Here is a 20,204-nt window from a genome sequence, read left to right as displayed (position 1 = left end):
CTTCTAGCACACGCTGGTCTGTATCTCCGCAGTTTATTGCATCAGCTGAGTGTGCTAGAAGCACCAGAGCAGAGTGTGACACATCAGACAGGAAAGAAGAACTGCACGGGTTGTGACAGGTGCAGGGTGCTAGAATTAAGACTTTACTCGTACTATTGTATTACATTATTTCATAGAAATGCAAACAGGACAGACTTCTAACCATGGGGTCAATCCTATTCCAGGTGAAGGGTGCGAGTTGCCGTTTAAATGCCGGCAACGGACCAGAACCTTGCACCCTTTGCGGCCTGCTCTGAGCCTGAATTCGCTGAATTTTGCTCAGAGCCCTGTGGGGCTGCAAGCAATTTTAAGCGAATTCGGGCTACCGTAAAGTGCGGCCACTGCCCTGATGACTCGCACCAGCGAGATCATGGTGGCTAATAGGATTGACCCCCATGTCTGCTGATTAACAAATGTAGCAATCAATTCATTTAATGGAAATGCCAAAGTATACAAACACAAGGACTCATAATATTTGTATTCCGGACTTACCTAAATTACAAGTTTGTTTTTTTCTCTCTGATTTCCCTTGGGTACCCCATTTTCCTCCCAAAGCCCAAACACATTCTGGTAGGTTAAGTTGTAACAAAATGGACTGTGATAAGTGTGAGCTAGGGAATTAGACTGTAAGCTCCAATGTAATAGGGACTGATATAAAGATTATATATTAATAATATGGTGGCACAATACAAATATACCATAGTATATAACAGTGCACAATGGTGGCATCACACCTCCTGCAAGGCTATTCCTTTCCACATTCTCTGGCAGTTTCTATGTACAGAGAATACACAGCTCCACTTTACCAAACAGTATTTTGATCAATGAAATGAAAGTGTATAAATACAGCATTAATGCTGTCCTGAGCCCGGGGCTTTGTTACACAGGGCACAGATCTCCGTCACCTCACAGTATCTCTTATTGTGGAATATATGCAGAGCCCCCATAACTTCCCTACACTTATTACCATGGCTGGGAGCATCTCAGCATGCTATGAATGACAACACAGAGGTGCTCCGTTTTACTTTTATTCCTAAATAGCATTTGCCAATCACCCGGCATCGCCTGTAAGGTGTCCTCCAAGCAGGGGGCGTATTGCCCGGCTACACACAGACTGCAGTCCCCGGCGAGTAAGGCCTGTAATGGAGGGCAAGATTCGGCGCTGCTCACCTGCACACAGGGGCCTGGTGACCGCGGTGCTGTGCTCGGGCCGTGCTTCCAGCAGCATGATGCCGAGCTGAGGACACAGGTCAGCGGAGACTGCGCTGCTTCTCCTCCCGGCCGGCTCTCACCCACCACAGAGACGCATGGAGGAAACACGACACGAACACTTCCAGGTCACCGCTGGCGCCGGGTGTCACACACAATCCTGTCCGGCCGGCATCGCTTTCCCTGAGTCCGCCCTCATTTACTTTGAGCTGAGAAATATGTTTCTCATGGGATATTGCATTATTGCATCTAATGTACTGTCGCAGGCATGCTGTTCCTTAGCATCAGAATGAGACAGCCCTCATCCAATTACTAAAGCATAAGAAAGTTACCTTTATGCATTATTACACTTTTTGAGGAATCCTTTGTTTACTATTTCTGTTTGGGGGTTTATTGTGAGTACCAAAAAATCTGTTATCCTTGTAAATGATTATGCCATGAAAAAAAACACACGCACGCGTGTGAATTTCCATGGCGTTTAAACGCTGGCAATGACACCCTTCATCTAGGCAAGCCGGATGCCTGATTTGCACAAAAGTGCACGCTACGATATGGGGTAGCGAACACTTATGTGTGAGGTCCTGCTGCATATATGGCCGGGTGAACGTATTCGCCCTTAAATGAATTCCTAATAGTCAATCCTATTTCAGACGAAGGGTGTGAGTTGCCGTTGCAACGGCGTTAAAACACCGGCAACGGACCGGTACCCTTCGTGGCCCGTTCCGAGCCCAAATTCGCTGAATTTTGCTCAGAGCCCTGTGGGGCTGCGAGCAATTTTAAGCGAATACAGTCTGCCTTAGAGGGGTATTCAATATGAAAGGTTAACTTCCCTGGCGAAGTTAACGTTTCATATCGGAGTTTTTTTTCTGCGTAAAGGTATGGTGCGCGCTCCCGCTTTTCCCGTATACATTATCAAATTAGCGAAAATGGGAAACTCCGAAGTTGGATTTGCGTAAAGTTACAAATTTTTCCTTAAAATAATTGTAAGACCCCCTAAAGTAGTAAAAACATGTGGGAACACTATGGGTACCCCCGTTTTAGCCTTTAATTGAAAGTCGGGGCTTTAAATAGCCGCAGCAGGTGGTTTTTTCCCGACATTGAAGAAGTGATGCAGAAGAGCACTTAGGTTATTTTTTTCGTTTTTTTAAGTGGTCCCATCAAATTTGGGGTACATGAAAATGGGTACTAGCATATTTTTATGTCCCTAAAGTAAATTTTTAACAATTCTGCAATTGTGCACCTGCCGCTATAAATCTATTCTAGAAAACACCTGCCGCATACTTGCAGAATAGCCCTGAACCTATTTCCCTATTGTTAAACAATTTTTTTCCATTTTTTTTTTCACCCCAATTTTTAAATTCATTTATTGGGGTGTCCCTATTTTTTTTTTTTTTTTTTTTTTTTTGACATAGTTCTTTTTTAAATGTCATTCCCAAGGGTGCAGGCTATTTTTTTTAAGCCTGCACCCCTAAACCCCAATTCTGCACTTTTTTTCGACACCTATTCAATGGTGAAAAGTTATCCCCTTTTTTTATCAAAGACTTTTCAAAACTGTGATAAGTCTTTGAAATTGAATACGGTGTAAAAGTAAAACCTGCGATAATGACGTCATACCTCCGATATTAACGCAAAAACGATGTTATCGCACCCATATTGAATACCCCTGTAAGAGCCAGGAAGCCAAGTGATTTGATAATCTTCAAATGGGCTCTCAAGACCCATTTCTTCCTCAATGCTTTCCAGCGCTCAACCTAACCCACTACTCTATGCTCCTTCCTCACTATCTAGCCCATCTGTGTCACCCGTTTGTCTGACCCTCCCCTTAGAATGTAAGCTCTTGCGAGCAGGGCCCTCTTCCCTCACGTGTTTCTCCTTGCCTTACTTTTACTTTCATTTACAATGGCACCTAAAACCTGGTTACTGACACACTGCTGCTTATTTAGGTGTTATGCAACATTGTTTATAAATCATGTACTTGTCCTGCATTGTCTGTACTGCTAATAACTGTTGTCTTGTGTGCTCATTTGTTTCTGTACTTTGTAAGGCGCTGCGGAACCCCTGTGGTGCCATATAAATAAAGGATAATAATAATATTTACACTTAAATGTATTCATGTTATGTTACATCTTTTATTTATGAGGTTCCGCAGTGACATACAGTCAGCAATACACAATACTGAACAAATTATCATGGAAGCATACCTGTCATGGCATAAACAAATTATAACCCTTTTACACCAGCAGAAAAATCCCAGGTTTGATGCGCATCAACGTGGGATTTTTGTCAGTGTAATACCGCTTTTATACCGAAATTCTGGGTCTGACCCAGAGGTTGGAACTGGGTTCCAATCCGGATCAGACCCGAAATTTCCCCTGCGCCGACCCAGGATATTCCCAAGTCAGCGCCGTTCACACCGGGACAGCTAAGACCCAGCGTTGAAGTGGACACTTGGAGATGATGTCATCTCCAAGCGCCACTGAAGCCGGCCAATCGGCAGGCGGGCAGCACGATCCAGGTCACCCTGACCCGGATCGCACCATTTACACTGCAGGGTTTCACAGGTTACTCCTGTAGTAAAACCTGCAAGTCACTCGATCCGGCTATCCTTTCCCCTTTTACACCAACGAGCTACCCAGGTTAATCCTGCAATAACCAGAGTTTTAGCTCTGGATTAAAAGGGATATAAATGGATCCACCTGGGTCCAGGGATCCAACTCGGGAATTTTGCAGGGTTGGCCGCAGGTCATTCCTGCTTCACCCTGCAGTGTAAACGGCGCAATCCGGTCACGATGACCTGGATCGTGCCGCCCGATTGACCGGCTTCAGTGGTGCTTGGAGATGACATCATCTCTAAGCATCCACTGCAACGCTGGAAGAGCCGGGTCACTGCAGACCTGGCTCCGGTGTGAACGGCGCCGACACGGGAATATCCTGGGTCAGTGCCGCAATATGAAAGGGTTCTGTGCCGGGTCTGATCCGGATTGGAACAGTGGGCCTGATTCAGACCCGCTCGCGAGCGCTGAGTGCTTGCAAGCGGGTCGATGGTGCCCTAGTGTGCATGACGGAGGGAGCTCCGTCGTGCGCATGCGCGAGACCCACATAGCGACGGCCAAGCCGTCGCTATGGGTCTCGCACCAAAGGGGGCGTGCTGTCGATGGTGAGTGACAGCACACCCCCTTTGGTGGGCGTGCCGGGGGTGTGGCTGCCCAGACGGAGGCGTTCCCATGGGAACGCCTACTATCTGGTGCCGGCCCCACTGACATCACTAGTGATGTCAGTGGGAGTGATTTTGGCTCTGATAGAGCCAAAAGCACTCCTTGGCTTGCGGCAGCGAGACCCTACCGCAGGGTCTCGTCGCAAGCCCGATGGTCGCGATGGTCTTGACCATCGCGACCATCTTTTTGGCCGCTCGCATAAGCTGTGGGTGGTCGCTCCAATTTTAGGTAGGAGGGCACTGATTCAGAGCGAGCGCTCTTGTCAGAACGTCCGGCTCTGAATCAGGCCCAGTGTTCCAACTCCCGGATCAGACCCGGCACTTTGGTGTAAAAGAGGTATTCCTTAAGTAAAATTACATGAAACAAAAGGTAGAGATAATGTTGCCCAAATAAGCTTACACTCTTAAGAGTGTAACATATATACAGTATATAAAGTAGTAGAATAACAATTGTAGTTTCTGGTGGGTAATGTGTGCGTGTCTACTGTAAGGCATGAGCATTAGCAGCCACAAATATTAACAACTTAGGGCGGTATTTAATTAGTTTTGCGTCCGCGGAAGTTTTGCATGCCGGACTTTCTGCCTACATCGTGTGGTTTGGAGGCAGAAAGTTATCGTACACGTCCTCGCTATTCGCCCTATTCAATTCCAAAACACACGAAAACGGGAGGCCGCAAAGTCAGAACAGGCGGAAAGTGCTGTCAGAATGGGGGAATCAGTCTGTACCCCAAATAAAGATGCACTAACATAGGGAATCACTGTAGATGTGCCCGAATAGCCCTAATTAAACTATTAGGGGTACTTAAGTTGTTTCAATAGCTTCTAATTAGCGTCTTTGTATAAGTGGTGAAGAATGGCATTATGCTGGTTTTTTGGAGAGAATAAGTAGTCCTGTCACATTTGGGGTACTTGAAAATGGGTGCTAGCATATTTTAATGTCTCTAAAGTGAAGTTTTAAAAAAAGTGAAATTCCTCCGTCATACAAGCACCTGCAATCCCAAAAACACTTGATCCCTTCTTAGAGCACCCCCAGAACCTTATTTCGCTAGTTTTTGAATTTGTCCCCCACTTTGTGCTTTTTCACCCCTAAAATGAAAGTACATTTTAGGGGTATTCTTAATTTTTTTCCTGTTTTTTTTACACAGTTGTCCTTTGGGGGCGTCTAATTGAATACGGCCCTAGATTGGCTAATATTTTTTCCAAAAAGGTCTCCAAAATTGGAGAATTTTTATGTAAAATATAGCTATTTAAATCTGATTCAATACATTTTTTTTCTTAATAAAAAAATGCAAAATCAAGTTTAAATAGCCATTATTTACATATAAATTAAAGAAAATTAAAAACTTTGGGGACATCTTTGAAAAAAATAGTGTTATAGTTTATAGAAAAACTTTACTGTAATAGCTTAAATATATTTACACACATACCCACACTGTAAGCCAGGAACGAGTTTAAGTATGGGAGCCGGGGGGAGGGGGGGGGTGAACGGGTCAGAGGGGTGGTATGGAGCTGCAGAGGCGGGGACAGAGCAGGACAGAGAGGAGGGTGGGATGGGGTGGAGAAGGGGGCAGAGACAGAGACCGAAGTGTAAGTATACTAGAACATATTATATATGTTTATTTATATATGCATACACAGAGTATATAGGTAGGGGTGAGGGTGGGCTGCCTGATCACTGTGGCCAGCAGTGATCTGGATTATGGTGACAGAGCCACGGCTACCATGAACCGCGGCTGTACTGCATCTGGCGGGTGATGCTGGGCTGCCCGATCACTGAGGTCCACCACCCTTCTGTCACACTCGCTCCTCGTCATGCTGGGGACTGCCTTAGCACTCTGGAATCTGTTGGAATGCCTCAGGCTCTCCCAAGCACAGTGTGGATGATGTGTGCAAGGTCAGCTTGGTGACGCTATCCGAGGGGTGACACCACAATAGTAGAGGAGCTCTGCTATTTTAGAGTCACCCGGTGTGGCCCGCACCCCCCTTGTGACGCCACTGATGATAATGTCATAACTTTGTGTTCATTAGGAAACTGTGCGCATTATAAGCAATGGGACTTGCATTTTATAAGGTCACAGAAAGTCTCAGTGACTTAAAATCCTTATATATAATTTGCTTAGTCCCTTTGTCTGTAACACTTTGAATTTGAATATCTCAAAGACTAATTAAGATATTAATGTGATTAATTTGCAATGGATTTCAATCAGAAATAAATTATAGAACTTGTAATAAAACTGTATAAAATATGATGAAAAATAAAAATAAAAAAACCATAAGAAATGCTTTGTCATAGCTAACCTTGAAATGTCAAGAAAACTACCAGAACACAGAGCCGGCACAGTGACCCTGGGGAAGCGGGCTAAGGGTGACTGCAGCACACACTACTGGTGGTCTATGCTCTCACATGGACCCAGCGCCCTAGCCATGTGCGGACACTGTTTACGTTCTGCCCAGTTCAGCTCCTGATTGGCCGTGTGACATAGTTGCTTAGTCCCTTTGTCCGGAATGCTGTTTGAATTTGAATATCTCAAAGTCTAATTAAGATATTAATGTGACTCTTTTGCGATGGATTTCAATCAGTAATAAATTACAGAATTTGGAATAAGACTGTATAAAATTTGATGAAAAAAAAAAAAAACATAAGAAATGCTTTGGTATCGCTAACCTTAAAATGTCAATAAAACCACCAGAATACAGAGTGACCCGGGAGAAGTGGGATAGGGGTGATCACCGCTGGCTGCTGTTCTCACACACTACTGGTGGTTTGTGCTCTCACATGGACCCACACCCTGCCATGTGAGGACACTGTTTACGTTCTGCCCAGTTCTGGTCCCAATTGGCCGTCTGGCTGCGTGACGTAGCAATTACATAATGCGGGAGGGCACGCGGGTGGCACAACACGTGAAGCTGCTGCCGTACGAGCGCTCTTCCCTCACCTACTTTTTCCATCACACCGATTCCAGACTCACAACTCCCAGCCAATCAGCACTGGGAAATCAACGCCCCTTTCTCTGCTTTCCACGAGAGGTGCCGGCAGCCTCTGATTGGAAGGAGGCTGGGAGATGGTGAGGAGGAGTAACAGTGCATTATCATTTGCATCTATAGGGGCTCAGCTTGTAACACCCCAAATAAACGGTGCATTTTGCTTCAGAGTCCATGGCGAAATATATAATTGTACTTACAAATTGGCGAAAATGTTACAATAAAAAAATCCCAAAAAAAATAAAAGGGCGTGGCTTAGCTGTTATGTTTCACACACACACATCTTTTATTATCCGTTTCCGTTGTATTAACGTATAATCTAGCCATTATCTGGCAAAGCATTTTCCATACGTGATCAGTGCTCAAATTGGCAAAATGTTCGCCACGAGCATACTAGTAACCTTATAATTTACAATAGGGGGTAAAGATAAACTGTCATTCAAGCCCTCATCATTTCTCACCCTGATTACTGTAATCTGTTCCTGTCTGGCCTTCCTAAAAACTCCCGCCTCACCCCTTTGCAGTCTATCTATCTCTATCCTCAACTCTGCTGCCCGCCTCATTTTCCTCTCCCGTTGCTCAGTCTACATCATGAGCAACACATAGGGCTGTATTCAATTAGGAGCGAAAAGTCTGAGGCCCGGACTTTTCGCCGCCATCGGAGGTTTTGCCGGCGAAAAGTTATCACGCGCGGCCCCGCGTATCCCTGTATTCAATTGCAAATGTGCGAAAACGGGACTCGGCGAATCTGAAATCGTCGAATAGTTCAGTCAGTTTTGGGGAAATCAGGCTGACACCCCCCTAAAGATACTCTGACATGGGTGTTCACTATGGGTACCCCCGAATAGCCCTGCTGAAAGTATATGGGTTTTTTAAATGGTCTCAATAGGCGTTATTTAGCCTCTTTGAGCAAATGGTGAAGAATAGCATTTTTGAGGGGAAAATCAGTATTCACATCAAATTTGGGGTACATGAAAATGGGTACAAGCATATTTTAAAATGTCTAAAGTCAAGCATTAAAAAGCACCAAAAACGCACCTTCAGCAAGCACCTGCAATCAAAAATACACCTCCCCCATACTTGCAGACCCCCCAAAGGCTATGTCGCTAGTTTTTTTAATTTATACCCCCACTTCGAATTTTTTCGGCCATTTTTTTTTTTCAAAGTGCCTTTTTGGGGTGTCCTTTGTGGGGTTTTTTGACGTAGTTAGCATCGGGGGGGGGGGGGTGTCCAATTGGTGCAGGAAGGTTCCCGAAACATTGCACCCCAAAACCCCAATTCTGCACTTTTTCCGCCGGGTATTCATAGGCGAAACTTTTTCGCCTATTACATTGCATTGCGTTATCGCACCGCCGAAAAACCACTACAATTGAATACAGGTATAAGTTGAAACCAGCGAAAATTACGTCATCCGCGAAAAAGTATCACCGAAACTGACTTTTCGTTTCTAATTGAATACAGCCCATAGAATTAGGAAACACTTAATATGATGGGTGAAGTACATAATTCAGATCATCAGCATTAATCTTATCAGGAAAACAATAGTTCCCAGGAAAATATGTCCAAGCAAAGGCAACATCTTTGAAAGTGACGGACGAACAATATTTCACAAATACACATGCAAATAATGTAGGTGACACGTAAAATGTATTCGGTGTTATTATAAGCGCCCCGCTGCTCATACCGTGATTATTCCCTACATAAACTGTTTCAGAGTAGCGACATCTGTCTCCGCCAACATGTCGGAGGCCGGATGGGGACGCACAGGAGTCACAATGTACTCGCTCTAGTGCTCTAAACTCCTGAGGGTCACAGCTGGCAGAGTGCCCGTGACGCAGATTCCGGTTCCGGCCAACCCCGGAAGTTGCGCCTAGTTTGCTGTGTAATTGCACCGCTGGGTCTCTGTGTGATTATTATTCCACCTCCCCGGTGTCTCAGGGTTATTGGTTGCGTATCCCGCCAGCGTCATGCCGGACTACCTGGGGGCCGACCAGCGGAAGACAAAGGAGGAGGAGAAGGAGGATAAGCCTATACGGGGTGAGCAGGGTGGAAGATGGGCCCGGCATTAGTGTTACCCGTTATTACCGGCGCCCAGCGGGGGCTGATGTAGCGTGCAGTCACGCGTTTGGTTAGAGTCAGTGTGTAGGATACGTCTGGCGCTGTGGCCCGGGCGGTCTTATTGGGCAGCTGGTGTCAGTGGGAGCGGCGGCCCCGCAGGCCTATATGCCCTCACTTATGTTTCTCTAATTCTCTCATTTCAGCGCTGGATGAGGGAGACATCGCCTTGCTGAAAACTTACGTAAGTAACTTTGTACTAGTAAATATAAATGACGGCTATTCACCATTCTACCTAGCTGTGATATTAATCATTTTTTATATTGCAAAGAATGATTGTTGGCAGTCACAAAGAAAAATGAAATGAGGAGGGAGCAAAGTAGAAGAATGGCTATTTTAGGGGTCTAGATACTAAGCATAGTTAGGAGACAGAGTGATAAGAAAGTGATAAGGTGCCAGCCAATCAGCCCCTGTCATTTTTCAAACACAGCCTGTGAGATGGCCGTTAGCAGCTGATTGGCTGGTACCTTATCACTTTTCACTCTGTCTCCTAACTATGCTTAGTAACTAGACCCCTAAATATTTCTGATGTAGACATTGCACATCAATAGTCAGTCACATCTATTATCCATTGTTTCCCATGGAGACAAAGAAACAAAACATTCAAACACTGTATATGGGCACCTTGTTTGATGTGGGACATAGCAATTACAGACTTAACAATACAGATCATTTTACTGAAGTAGCAGCAGTGCAAAATATGTGCATCTGTCACCCTTATTTACATTGCGGCTATGTTCAAATTTCGACTCCCCCCTTTACAGCTTTCTTATTGTCTGCACACACTAGCTTTCCAATCTTCCTTTTCTTGTTGTCAAATGTAAATTGAAACAAATAATTTTCATGTACTGTATTTTTCTTTCCTTTTTTTCTCTAATATCTAAATGTAGAGTTTTTGTCCTTATTTCCATAAACCGCTTCCCTCGCAAAACCCCTCTGTCACTCTTACTCATGCATGAGAATCTCCTCATTTAACATTTTGAGGGTAAAGGGCTGCCCCCACTTTCTTTATTCCTGAATAAAGAAAGTGGGGGCAGCCACAAACACCTAACTTTCCTCTTAGCCTGTACTGAAGAATTACATAAGATTATTTTTTTAGAAAAACTATGAAAAAAGTTATTGATTAGCTTATGTATTTTAGTTGTATTACAATACATTGAAAGCTACATAACCCAAACCTCAATTTAAATATCTAGCAATAAACTTCTAAGCAATGTGAGCGGTAGTTTTGGTAACAGAAGATGTGCTTTAGATGGGGAGGGGCCATACTGTAATACCAGTGGTGCTAGAGGCGGGCACTAGGAGCGGGATGGGGGCACAGACTGGCTTTAGTATTTATAATGTTTAATATTTGGGGTAATTATACGGATGTGGAATAGGCAAATATGAAAGCTACTGATCTTGGTTTTTGCAGGGACAAAGCACGTATTCTCGTCAAATTAAACAAGTGGAAGATGACATACAGCAACTTCTTAAGAAAATTAATGAGCTCACAGGTTTGTCTATATTCTACCACTAAGGGGGTTTGGAAAGCAAAACAGCTTTGGGGCTTTTGCAATAAAATTGTGTTGTATAACAGAACATATAATAAAGCAGTTCTATATATTTAATGTAAATTTCTGTCTCCTATGAGTTAGTGTCTTTAAAAAAAAAAAAAAAAGCCCTTATGTTTTGGTTACGGAATTGACAGTATTTGTAATTATTAATTGAAATATATATCTATTTGCAACCTACCCATATGCAGTAGATTTCCTTTTTGTAATGTTTAGCCATGTTCTCTATAACTGTCACACATGGCTACCAAACTGTAACACCTGGCAGATAGGTTTAATTTCCCTTCTCCAGTATTACCTATGCAAAGCTGCAAAATTCTTATCTGGAGCCATTCATGTATATTGTTAGGGTAGTGTAGCGGATAAGTGCAGCATTATACTAAAGAATGTTATTGTCCAAGGAGCAGATCTATTCCTCATAGTGCTTTGTTCCCCGGTGGAGGAAGAAGAGGGTGGCTCCCAGTTTACACATGTTCTCTGCATGTTTTAGGTATTAAGGAATCTGACACAGGGCTTGCTCCCCCTGCCCTGTGGGATTTGGCTGCTGATAAACAGACTCTTCAGAGTGAACAACCACTTCAGGTGGCCAGGTACTGATCCCCACATTACAAGTGTAAGGCTATTTGCACACAAGTTTGAAACGCATCAAATTGAGATGTCCATAGGGCAGTGTAACATGTTGCTGAGTACTCACTGCCTTATGCTGCGTTTCAGTGATCGCAGCCTGTCTCTTTTTAACCATTGGACATGCATCTGTGGGGCTGATTCACTACCGTACGCAACTCCGATTGCGCAAGCAATGGGCCGATTGTTGCGTTGTGTGTGCACAAACTAGTTATTGCATTCAGCACTGCGATCGCAGTGACTACACAGACCCATGGCAGAGTGATTGACAGGAAGTACAATATGTGGTTGTTAGCAATTTCTGTGTAAGGTCAGAACTTTTGCAAGTGTGTGTGGCTGCAATGGTACTTGATTGTACCGATGGTTTCGCAGTCTTGCTAAACATTACGGATGTGTGCTAATTAAAGTGGGTGTCCTTGTGTAGTGCTGCGAGGGAATAGCTAATTGCAGTGAATTTGCATACTATCGCAGTTGAACTGCGTGCGTAATCGCCCCTGTGTCCAGTAAACTGAACACGTATGATCTCTTTGGGTGTGTACATGTGTATTTGCTGTTCAGTCATATATTTCACTTGCATGTAAATAACTTGGACTACTAGCACATGAATTGCTACCTATTGTACCACATTTCTAATTTCATAACTTAGCTTGTGGCGCTAGGGATCTTGGTCAAATTAAGTAAAAAGGTCTTAAACTAAAGGAACTTTCTGCATTTTTAGCAAAACTGATAACATTGACAGTTCTTGTATATACATATGAAGCATGTTTGTGAATTGCTTACATGTTATAACAGTAGTAGTAGTAAGTGGTAATTAGTAGTTTTTTATTTTGTTTTTATTCACCCACCCCCCTCATCTTCCTTTTAGATGTACAAAAATAATCAATGCTGACTCTGAGGATCCAAAGTACATAATAAATGTGAAACAGTTTGCAAAGTTTGTGGTAGACCTCAGTGACCAGGTTGCCCCTACTGATATAGAGGAAGGGATGAGAGTTGGGTAAGTATATGTATTTGGGTAACCTGTGACAATGATTTCTCTTAGGGGTAGCAATAGGTAGAGAACAGGTGCAGTAAACTGTTTATCAATTCTTTATTATACATCTACCTTTGTATGCAGTGTGGACAGAAACAAGTACCAGATCCATATACCATTGCCTCCAAAAATTGATCCTACAGTGACCATGATGCAGGTAATGTAATAGAATGAAATACATGTTACCATTTGTCCTTCTTGCAGTTTATTGACAGCACAGTGTGTCTCCCTGCATAGGTGGAAGAGAAACCTGACGTGACATATAGTGATGTTGGTGGCTGCAAAGAACAGATAGAAAAGTTAAGAGAAGTTGTGGAAACTCCTTTGCTTCATGTAAGTTAATGCACCATGACCTGTCTATAATGTTTGCCAAGTTGTGGTGGCTGCTTGCTGGGTGAAGACCTTGGCATTTTATATTGATACTGCACGCATACCACATAATCTGCTTCACTTGATTAATGTTTCATTTGTTTTTGTAATTGCTTTCTTTAGCCTGAGCGATTCGTTAATCTGGGTATTGAGCCCCCCAAAGGAGTGCTTCTGTTCGGCCCTCCAGGAACAGGAAAGACACTTTGTGCACGTGCAGTTGCTAACAGGACTGATGCCTGCTTCATCAGAGTCATTGGCTCAGAACTGGTCCAGAAATACGTTGGAGAGGCAAGAAATGTTTACTATACTAATTACATTTTTTTAATTAAAACTATTACTGCTACAACCATAAGGAAATTTTATAGTATTTGGTTTCCTACTATTTAACATGGTACCCAAATTTTGGATTAAAAAAAAAAAAAAAAAGGATTTTTTTCGTTTTCTTTTCAGAATTGTTTATGCTTCATTTTTTTTTCCCACCCAGGGTGCTCGAATGGTACGTGAATTGTTTGAGATGGCCAGGACAAAGAAAGCCTGCCTTATTTTCTTTGATGAAATTGATGCTATTGGTGGTATGTATTGGTAACAATGATATTATCTTCTAAGCATGCTGTAATGTTTAATTATATCTATGGTAGCTAATTTGAGTAAGGTGAAAACCTATCAGTATACATTTATTTATTTATTTTCTCTTTGGATTCATGCAGTGTAATTAAGTGATTCATGAATAAGATGTAAACTAAGTGCTTGCATAGCTCACTATTCATTAAAATTGCAGTTTTGGTTGTTTTTGGGTCATAATGCCTCTATCTTCCTAGACTCTCCCATCAGTCTTGTACTGTAGAAGATTATCACACCTCAACAATTGTTGGTGGCTAAGGCCTAGAAAGAGGGAGTGTGACATAACTAGTGGAAGTGACATGGCTAAGTCTGGAAAAGACCAACTAGAACTTTTATTAAGTGGCAAGTTTTCAAAGTCACTGATCTTCGGCAGTTTTGCCCATGGGATATAAAACTGCTATAATAAAGGCAATAATTTTGCATTCAATATTTTTTTTTTTTTAATTCACAGACAAAATTCTGGTGAATCTGTATTGATCATCTAGATATGGAATGATCTTTATTCCCTTTTTTCTGTGAAAAGCCGTCTTGACTATTTGTTTTGTGAACACTCGTGGTAAGGTAGAGAAGCTAAAAGGTGTAGCCTGTGACTGGAGAGCAAATTTAATGAAGCATTTGTGTCCTTTCCAGATGGGAACGTGTAGGTAGGCGTCTTTTTAGCCCATGAATTCTTGCTCTTACATAGAATTTATGTTTGACCATCTTGAAGTTCTCTAAATAATGAGTATTGAGGGTTTTGAGGTTTAGGATGGAGTAGAAGGTCTCATCTGGCTTTGTGGCCAAAATGAAGTTTCAATGAAAACCCAAACTTCTTTGATCCAGGGGAATAGGAGTTATAAATCCTGAAGACAAATGTCCGAGTTGGGTATTTCTGTGAAAAAAAAAATGCTCAGTGGAAACCTTAAGTCTAAAACATGGTCTTAACACAATTGTTTGATAATTATTCAAACCATCTATCCTCATGCCGCAGTAGACACCACCCACCACAGAATGTCCTATGTGGTGAAGGGCCCCGTCATGCTGATGGTGGATCACTAGGCTAGGGCATCTCGCCTTACCTGGAGGGTGAAAGGATGGACCTTTTTTGCTTTAGTGCAGCTGAAGGCAGAAAAGTATTTTAGTATGTACTACCGCTGAAGCAAAAATCATTTCTAATTCAAGTCCAAAAAGAACACCACCGAAGGGAAGTGATTCCAGAGCTGTTTTACATTCCGTATCAGCCTGCCAGAAGGGTAACCGCCAGGCTGATACTAGACAAGTGTAAATAAGTTTCAGCTGATGCCTCTTTTCCACCAAAAACCCTGGTCTGATCTGGGTTTCAGACATGGTTCCAACCCAGGTCAGACACCGTTTACACAGCACCATAGATCTAAGTTATTCTCGGGTCAGCCCCGTTCACACTGAACCTGGGTCTGCCCTGCTAACCTTGCGAGGTCATAAAAAGTTGGTGGTTGTGGAGCAGTCACCTCCCATCAGCTCATTTTAGGCATGATCCAGGTCGGATAACCCTGGTTGCGCCGTTTACACTGCACCATTACCCAGGTCCATCCTGGGCCCGACCTTGGTAGCTACCTAGGTTGGATTGCCAGGTCACTTGACCCGGGTTATTTTTCAAGGACCCTTTTACACTGAGCTGTGACCCGGCTAGACACAGCAATAACCCAGGTTTTTGCTCTGGTGTAAAAGGGCATAAGTAAACAGCAGCTCCTCTAATGTTCACAGCCCTCGTAATCAACTCTGGGCAAGGCCTACCAGATCCGGTCCTTCATCTAAATGACCTATCCAGCTTTCTCCCGCTCTATTAACTCAAGCAAAAGCTAGGCAGGATGTATTGAGGCCCCAGCAGAAGTAAAAATAGTCTTCCTATCTGTGCTATTTTGTAGCATTAGGAAGTTGAATAGTTGTTGTCATGCATAGTTGTCCTATAGCAGCACCAACTCTCTTTATTTTATTTTGTTAAATACCATGGAGGAAGTCCATGTTGCCATTACCTCTAGCCAGGATTGTTTTCCAGAATGTATTCGGGCAGGTCAACTGACAGTGTCTTAGTAAGATCGGTGCATTCCCCATTCTGATTCATTAGAAACATACATATGTAGTGGTTGAGCAGCTGAAATAAGTAGTTTTACCCTTAAGTTATTGTTGAAAGTGTGGGCCCAGTGATGATGGCAATCTCAGAAGATTGTAATCTCTATCTTTATTGGCTGTTTAAAGGGTTAATGTCAATGGTATAAACTTTATTTAAAAAGAAAAAATCTAGAAGGAACTCTGGCTGAAAAGTGCATATGTGATGAAGTAGACAAATAACACTGAAAACAGGGCAATGATCTAATAAGTGAATTCCTGTTTTGTTAGGAGCCCGTTTTGATGATGGAGCTGGGGGTGACAATGAAGTACAAAGAACTATGCTAGAACTAATCAATCAGTTGGATGGTTTTGATCCCAGAGGAAATATAAAAGTGTTAATGGCCACAAATAGGCCTGACACTTTGGATCCAGCCCTGATGAGGCCTGGAAGACTAGACCGAAAAATTGAATTCAGTTTACCTGATCTTGAGGTAAATAGGACTTTTGATATATTTAACACATGAATATGGTTAAAGGAAAAAAAAATTACTTTATAAATTTCCATAGAACAAGTTTAAAGGACAAAAGGAACTGGTGTTCTAGAATGTGTGATTTTCTGACCAGGAAACATTTACATTTTAAAAAGTGAATATGCTCCCTATGCACTTGCAGAGCTTTTGATAGTGGCATTTGTATGGAGCAACGGCCTAAGCCCTAAGGTGCATATACACACGTAACTATTTTTTTTGAACGATTTTAACTATAACGACGTCATCGTTCATTCGTTGAAAAAATCGTTCAGTTTCTGACTTATAACTATGAACTATTATCGTTCATGCGTGTTCCCGTTTGTAGTTCATTCTGACTGACCAACTGAACGATTTTCTTTAAGGGAAGTTACAAAAATCGTTTGTAGTTCAAAAAATCGTTCATTACACTTTAAAAAAATCTGACAGAAAATCGTTCATAACAAAATCATTGTGTGTGTATATGCAGCTTTACTCATCACTTTCTCTGTTATGCTGAAAGAGTATCCCCAAGGTTTCCTGGACAAAGTACTAGTAATCTAAGATTTGTGAGACCTTGGGAGGAACAAAATACATTTTGCTACAACACAGTACCATATTTACAAAGCTAGGCATTTATCTGTTTTTCATGTTCATAATAAAATTATATACAAGTAGATAATTAACAGCACATCCATAAGGTAATGGAAAAATGTTTTATACTATTCATCGGGATACCTTCAGAATGCTTACGCCGGAATCCCGAATGTAAGTAGCGGTGTTAGGGGCTAAGTGGGGAGGATTAGGTTTAAGGTGCGGGGAGGGGGCGATTAGGTTTAAAGGTGCATACACACGCAACGGTTTTGTAACCAACGATTATCTGTCAGATTTTCCCTTGAAAAGTGAATGATTTTTGAACTGTAATGAACGATTTTTACAACTATGAACGAAAAATGTTCCTTCCCTTAATGAAAATCGTTATGTTGGTCAGTCTGAAATGAACTACAAGTGGGAGTGCACTTTAACGATTTTCGTTCCTTGTTATAACGACGTAGTTATAGTTAAACTCGTTAAGTGTGTACGCACCTTTAGGCACTAGGGGGGAAGGTTAGGTTTAAGCAGCAGGGAGGGTTAGGGTTATTTACCTAGAGTTGTTGGGATTGTAACCTGGTCGGGATGCCGGCGTCTGGATTATGACTGCCGATATCCCATACACATCCTTATTTATCAGTATATAAATACCAGCCAGCAATAATATACATATCAAAACAGTCCATATAACAAGCATCAAGCACAAGGAGTGAAGAAATAGTCCCATAATGCTTATCAGCATGACAATGTAACAGAGAAAGTCAAGCTAACAATTCATCCTGAAAAAGTCTGGGCCAACAGCCATTTTGGTGCAGTGTGATGTATCGAAACAAAGCATATATCAATACCCCCAAAATAAGCACAAAATTATTATAGCACCTGGCAAAGCGGAAGTGACGTCGCACGTCACCCAGCCACCACTCACAAGCTGTCAATGAGCTGAAAGCCGAAAGTGACGTCGCTTGTCGAACGGCAACCGGAAAGATTAAATTTATTTTTAACAGGATGCTGGCACTGACTGTTTCCATGCAACCTGTCTAAATGAACAATAGCGGAAAACTAAACACTGGCGAGGCATGCTGGCATATGTATTATCCATGGCATACATCTTTGTTTCTAAGATCATTTTGTTTTTGGACTATTGTCTATTTAGATTTAGCTGCGTGGTAACAGTCAATGTCTGCTTCCTGTTTAATATATTTATGATTGTAATTTCTGGCTTTCCCCTCATGACAACTTGTGAATGGTTGCTGGGTGACGTGCGTTATAACTTCCGGCTTCCCCATTGTGACCGCGTGTTGTGAGCAGTTTCCGCACTTAATAGTAGCAGCCTGTACACTGACTGTGACTGTTATTCATTAATTTAGTGTGCCTTTTGAGGGTATGTAAGTGCTCTTTGCTTCAATCAGTATCCCCATTATGATTATGCTTCACACTGCACAGAAACAGCTGTCAAGCCAGACTGTTTCAGGATGGATTGTTACAGCTTCTATATTACATTGTCATACGGAATAAGTATCACTGGACTATTTCTTTACTTTTTCCTTGTTTTTCCTCCTTTGCTACTTTGTGATGCAGGTTTTTTTTTTGTAATTGACTTTTGGACTGATTTGATATGCGTATTATTATTACCAGCCTGTTTTATATGCTGATTATATAAAATGTATTTTTGCATTGCCTAATGGATGTGCTAGTTGCTTCTTTTAAGGGGCCTATCCATTAGGCGACCTGAAAAACTGACCTATCATGTGGAACCTGACTATCGTCGTCAGATTGACGAGTGTGTTCCACAGATGGTCTGCAAGGACCCAGCGTGCACGCGCATCGCTGGTCATAGCCGGCTATCCATTACACGACTTTCTGAACATTCAGACCAAAACCTTCTTGTTTTGGTCAGATTGTTCAAAAAGTCGTCTAATGGATAGGCCCCTTTACACTTGTAACTGGTTATGAACTTGCACTCCCTTGTTTGTTAATAAGTGTTTTCTGCTGTCTCGTTTATTGCATATAGGAATGGTTTTTATATATAGATAAGATATATTTTTAATATACTGTAATGGAGCCATTATTTCTTCATTTTGAAGGGCACTTATAAGCCATTTAATTACAATAGATGTGCTAAGCAGGAGTTATTCAACATGCCCCAGCTGTTGTGGTACTACACATCCCTGCATGCCCTGCCATAGTTTGTTCCACAACAGCTGGAGGGCAGCATGTTGAGTACCCTGTGACAGTCGCTGTGAAATCCAGTACCTGAATTTAATATAATTGTCTTTTTGTGGTAAGAGTGCTACATTGCCATGTCTTGCTTTCCTCCAAAATAATTGGAAGATTGTCTAATATTGCATGAAATTGCCTTAAGTCGGTCTTCTGATTTTCACATTATGCCTTATTGACTTTCATTAGTCCATAATGAACCTAACAGGTAACATGTTACTTAGGTGGAAACCCATGAATCCATCCAATCATTTTTGTGTTTTGTATTTTCTTAAGGGACGTACACATATATTTAAGATTCATGCTCGTTCCATGAGTGTTGAAAGAGATATAAGATTTGAGTTGCTTGCGCGGCTGTGTCCAAACAGCACAGGTAATGTATGCTTTCACTTATGCTTGATGTTTTATACAGCGACAGTTTATTACAAGATTAATATTGATATGCAGCTATATGTACACTCGTCTGGTTACTTATGGATGCCACACTTGTATATTTTGCTGTCTAGGTGCTGAAATCCGCAGTGTGTGCACTGAGGCAGGAATGTTTGCTATCAGAGCACGGCGCAAAATAGCAACAGAGAAAGACTTCTTGGAGGCTGTAAACAAGGTCATCAAGTCATATGCAAAATTCAGTGCTACACCCAGATACATGACCTACAACTAATTATGGGAAACTGTACAGATGGAAATGTATGCTGCCGGGCCACAACTTCCATCGTCACATCCAGGCATTGCTGAAGACTAGCATGTTCAGCCGTGTGTTTAGTTTGGGGACGAACCCAATACATATTTGTGATTATAAATAAAATATTGACTAGACCCATGTATGCTTTTTATTTGTTTTTATCATGGTATCAGTTTATTTTGGACCAACAAAGCAAACAAAGACTTTAATGCTGTCAAATCCACTTTATTTTGATTTGTGAAATTGTCCATAGTTCATTACCAGAGCAAATAGTAACATTTGATAGACAATTTTACTTATAGTATTTAACATAAAAATATATATCTATAAAAATATACTATCAGCAAATAAAATACACTAGCATTGTTCAAACAATATT

At 42.0% G+C, this 20,204-nt stretch overlaps 2 protein-coding genes across 2 annotated transcripts in view; one reads left to right on the top strand and one right to left on the bottom strand.

Moving 5' to 3' along the window:
* The window catches only part of DNAJC2 (DnaJ heat shock protein family (Hsp40) member C2), a 47,985-nt gene extending 46,556 nt beyond the window's left edge, over nucleotides 1–1,429 (bottom strand). Inside the window, exon 1 of the mRNA XM_088480244.1 lies at nucleotides 1,210–1,429. Coding sequence (XP_088336370.1) covers nucleotides 1,210–1,267 — 58 coding nt within the window. The 5' untranslated portion in view covers nucleotides 1,268–1,429. The remainder of the gene's footprint in view (nucleotides 1–1,209) is intronic.
* A 7,812-nt stretch (nucleotides 1,430–9,241) lies between these two features.
* Nucleotides 9,242–19,959, top strand: PSMC2 (proteasome 26S subunit, ATPase 2). The gene is made up of 12 exons (XM_088480243.1): nucleotides 9,242–9,481; nucleotides 9,706–9,743; nucleotides 10,974–11,055; nucleotides 11,603–11,702; nucleotides 12,602–12,733; nucleotides 12,854–12,926; nucleotides 13,007–13,102; nucleotides 13,262–13,426; nucleotides 13,623–13,710; nucleotides 16,115–16,317; nucleotides 19,417–19,513; nucleotides 19,647–19,959. Exons 1-12 carry the CDS (start codon nucleotides 9,412–9,414, stop codon nucleotides 19,802–19,804), a joined length of 1,302 nt encoding a protein of 433 aa, XP_088336369.1. The 5' UTR covers nucleotides 9,242–9,411; the 3' UTR covers nucleotides 19,805–19,959.
* Nucleotides 19,960–20,204: the final 245 nt, after the last annotated feature.

The sequence above is a fragment of the Taudactylus pleione genome, unplaced genomic scaffold (genome assembly GCF_031769625.1).
Source record: "Taudactylus pleione unplaced genomic scaffold, aTauple2 ptg000251l, whole genome shotgun sequence".
In the NCBI taxonomy this organism is placed as follows: Eukaryota; Metazoa; Chordata; class Amphibia; order Anura; family Myobatrachidae; genus Taudactylus; species Taudactylus pleione.
This window is presented reverse-complemented; position numbering and strand designations above follow the sequence as displayed.

Coding starts and splice junctions, on each gene's coding strand:
- PSMC2 (XM_088480243.1), top strand. CDS start 9,412: ATGCCGGACTACCTGGGGGCCGACCAGCGGAAGACAAAGGAGGAGGAG. Junction 9,482..9,705: donor GGAGGATAAGCCTATACGGG/GTGAGCAGGGTG, acceptor CTCTCATTTCAG/CGCTGGATGAGGGAGACATC. Junction 19,514..19,646: donor GCTGTGTCCAAACAGCACAG/GTAATGTATGCT, acceptor TTTGCTGTCTAG/GTGCTGAAATCCGCAGTGTG.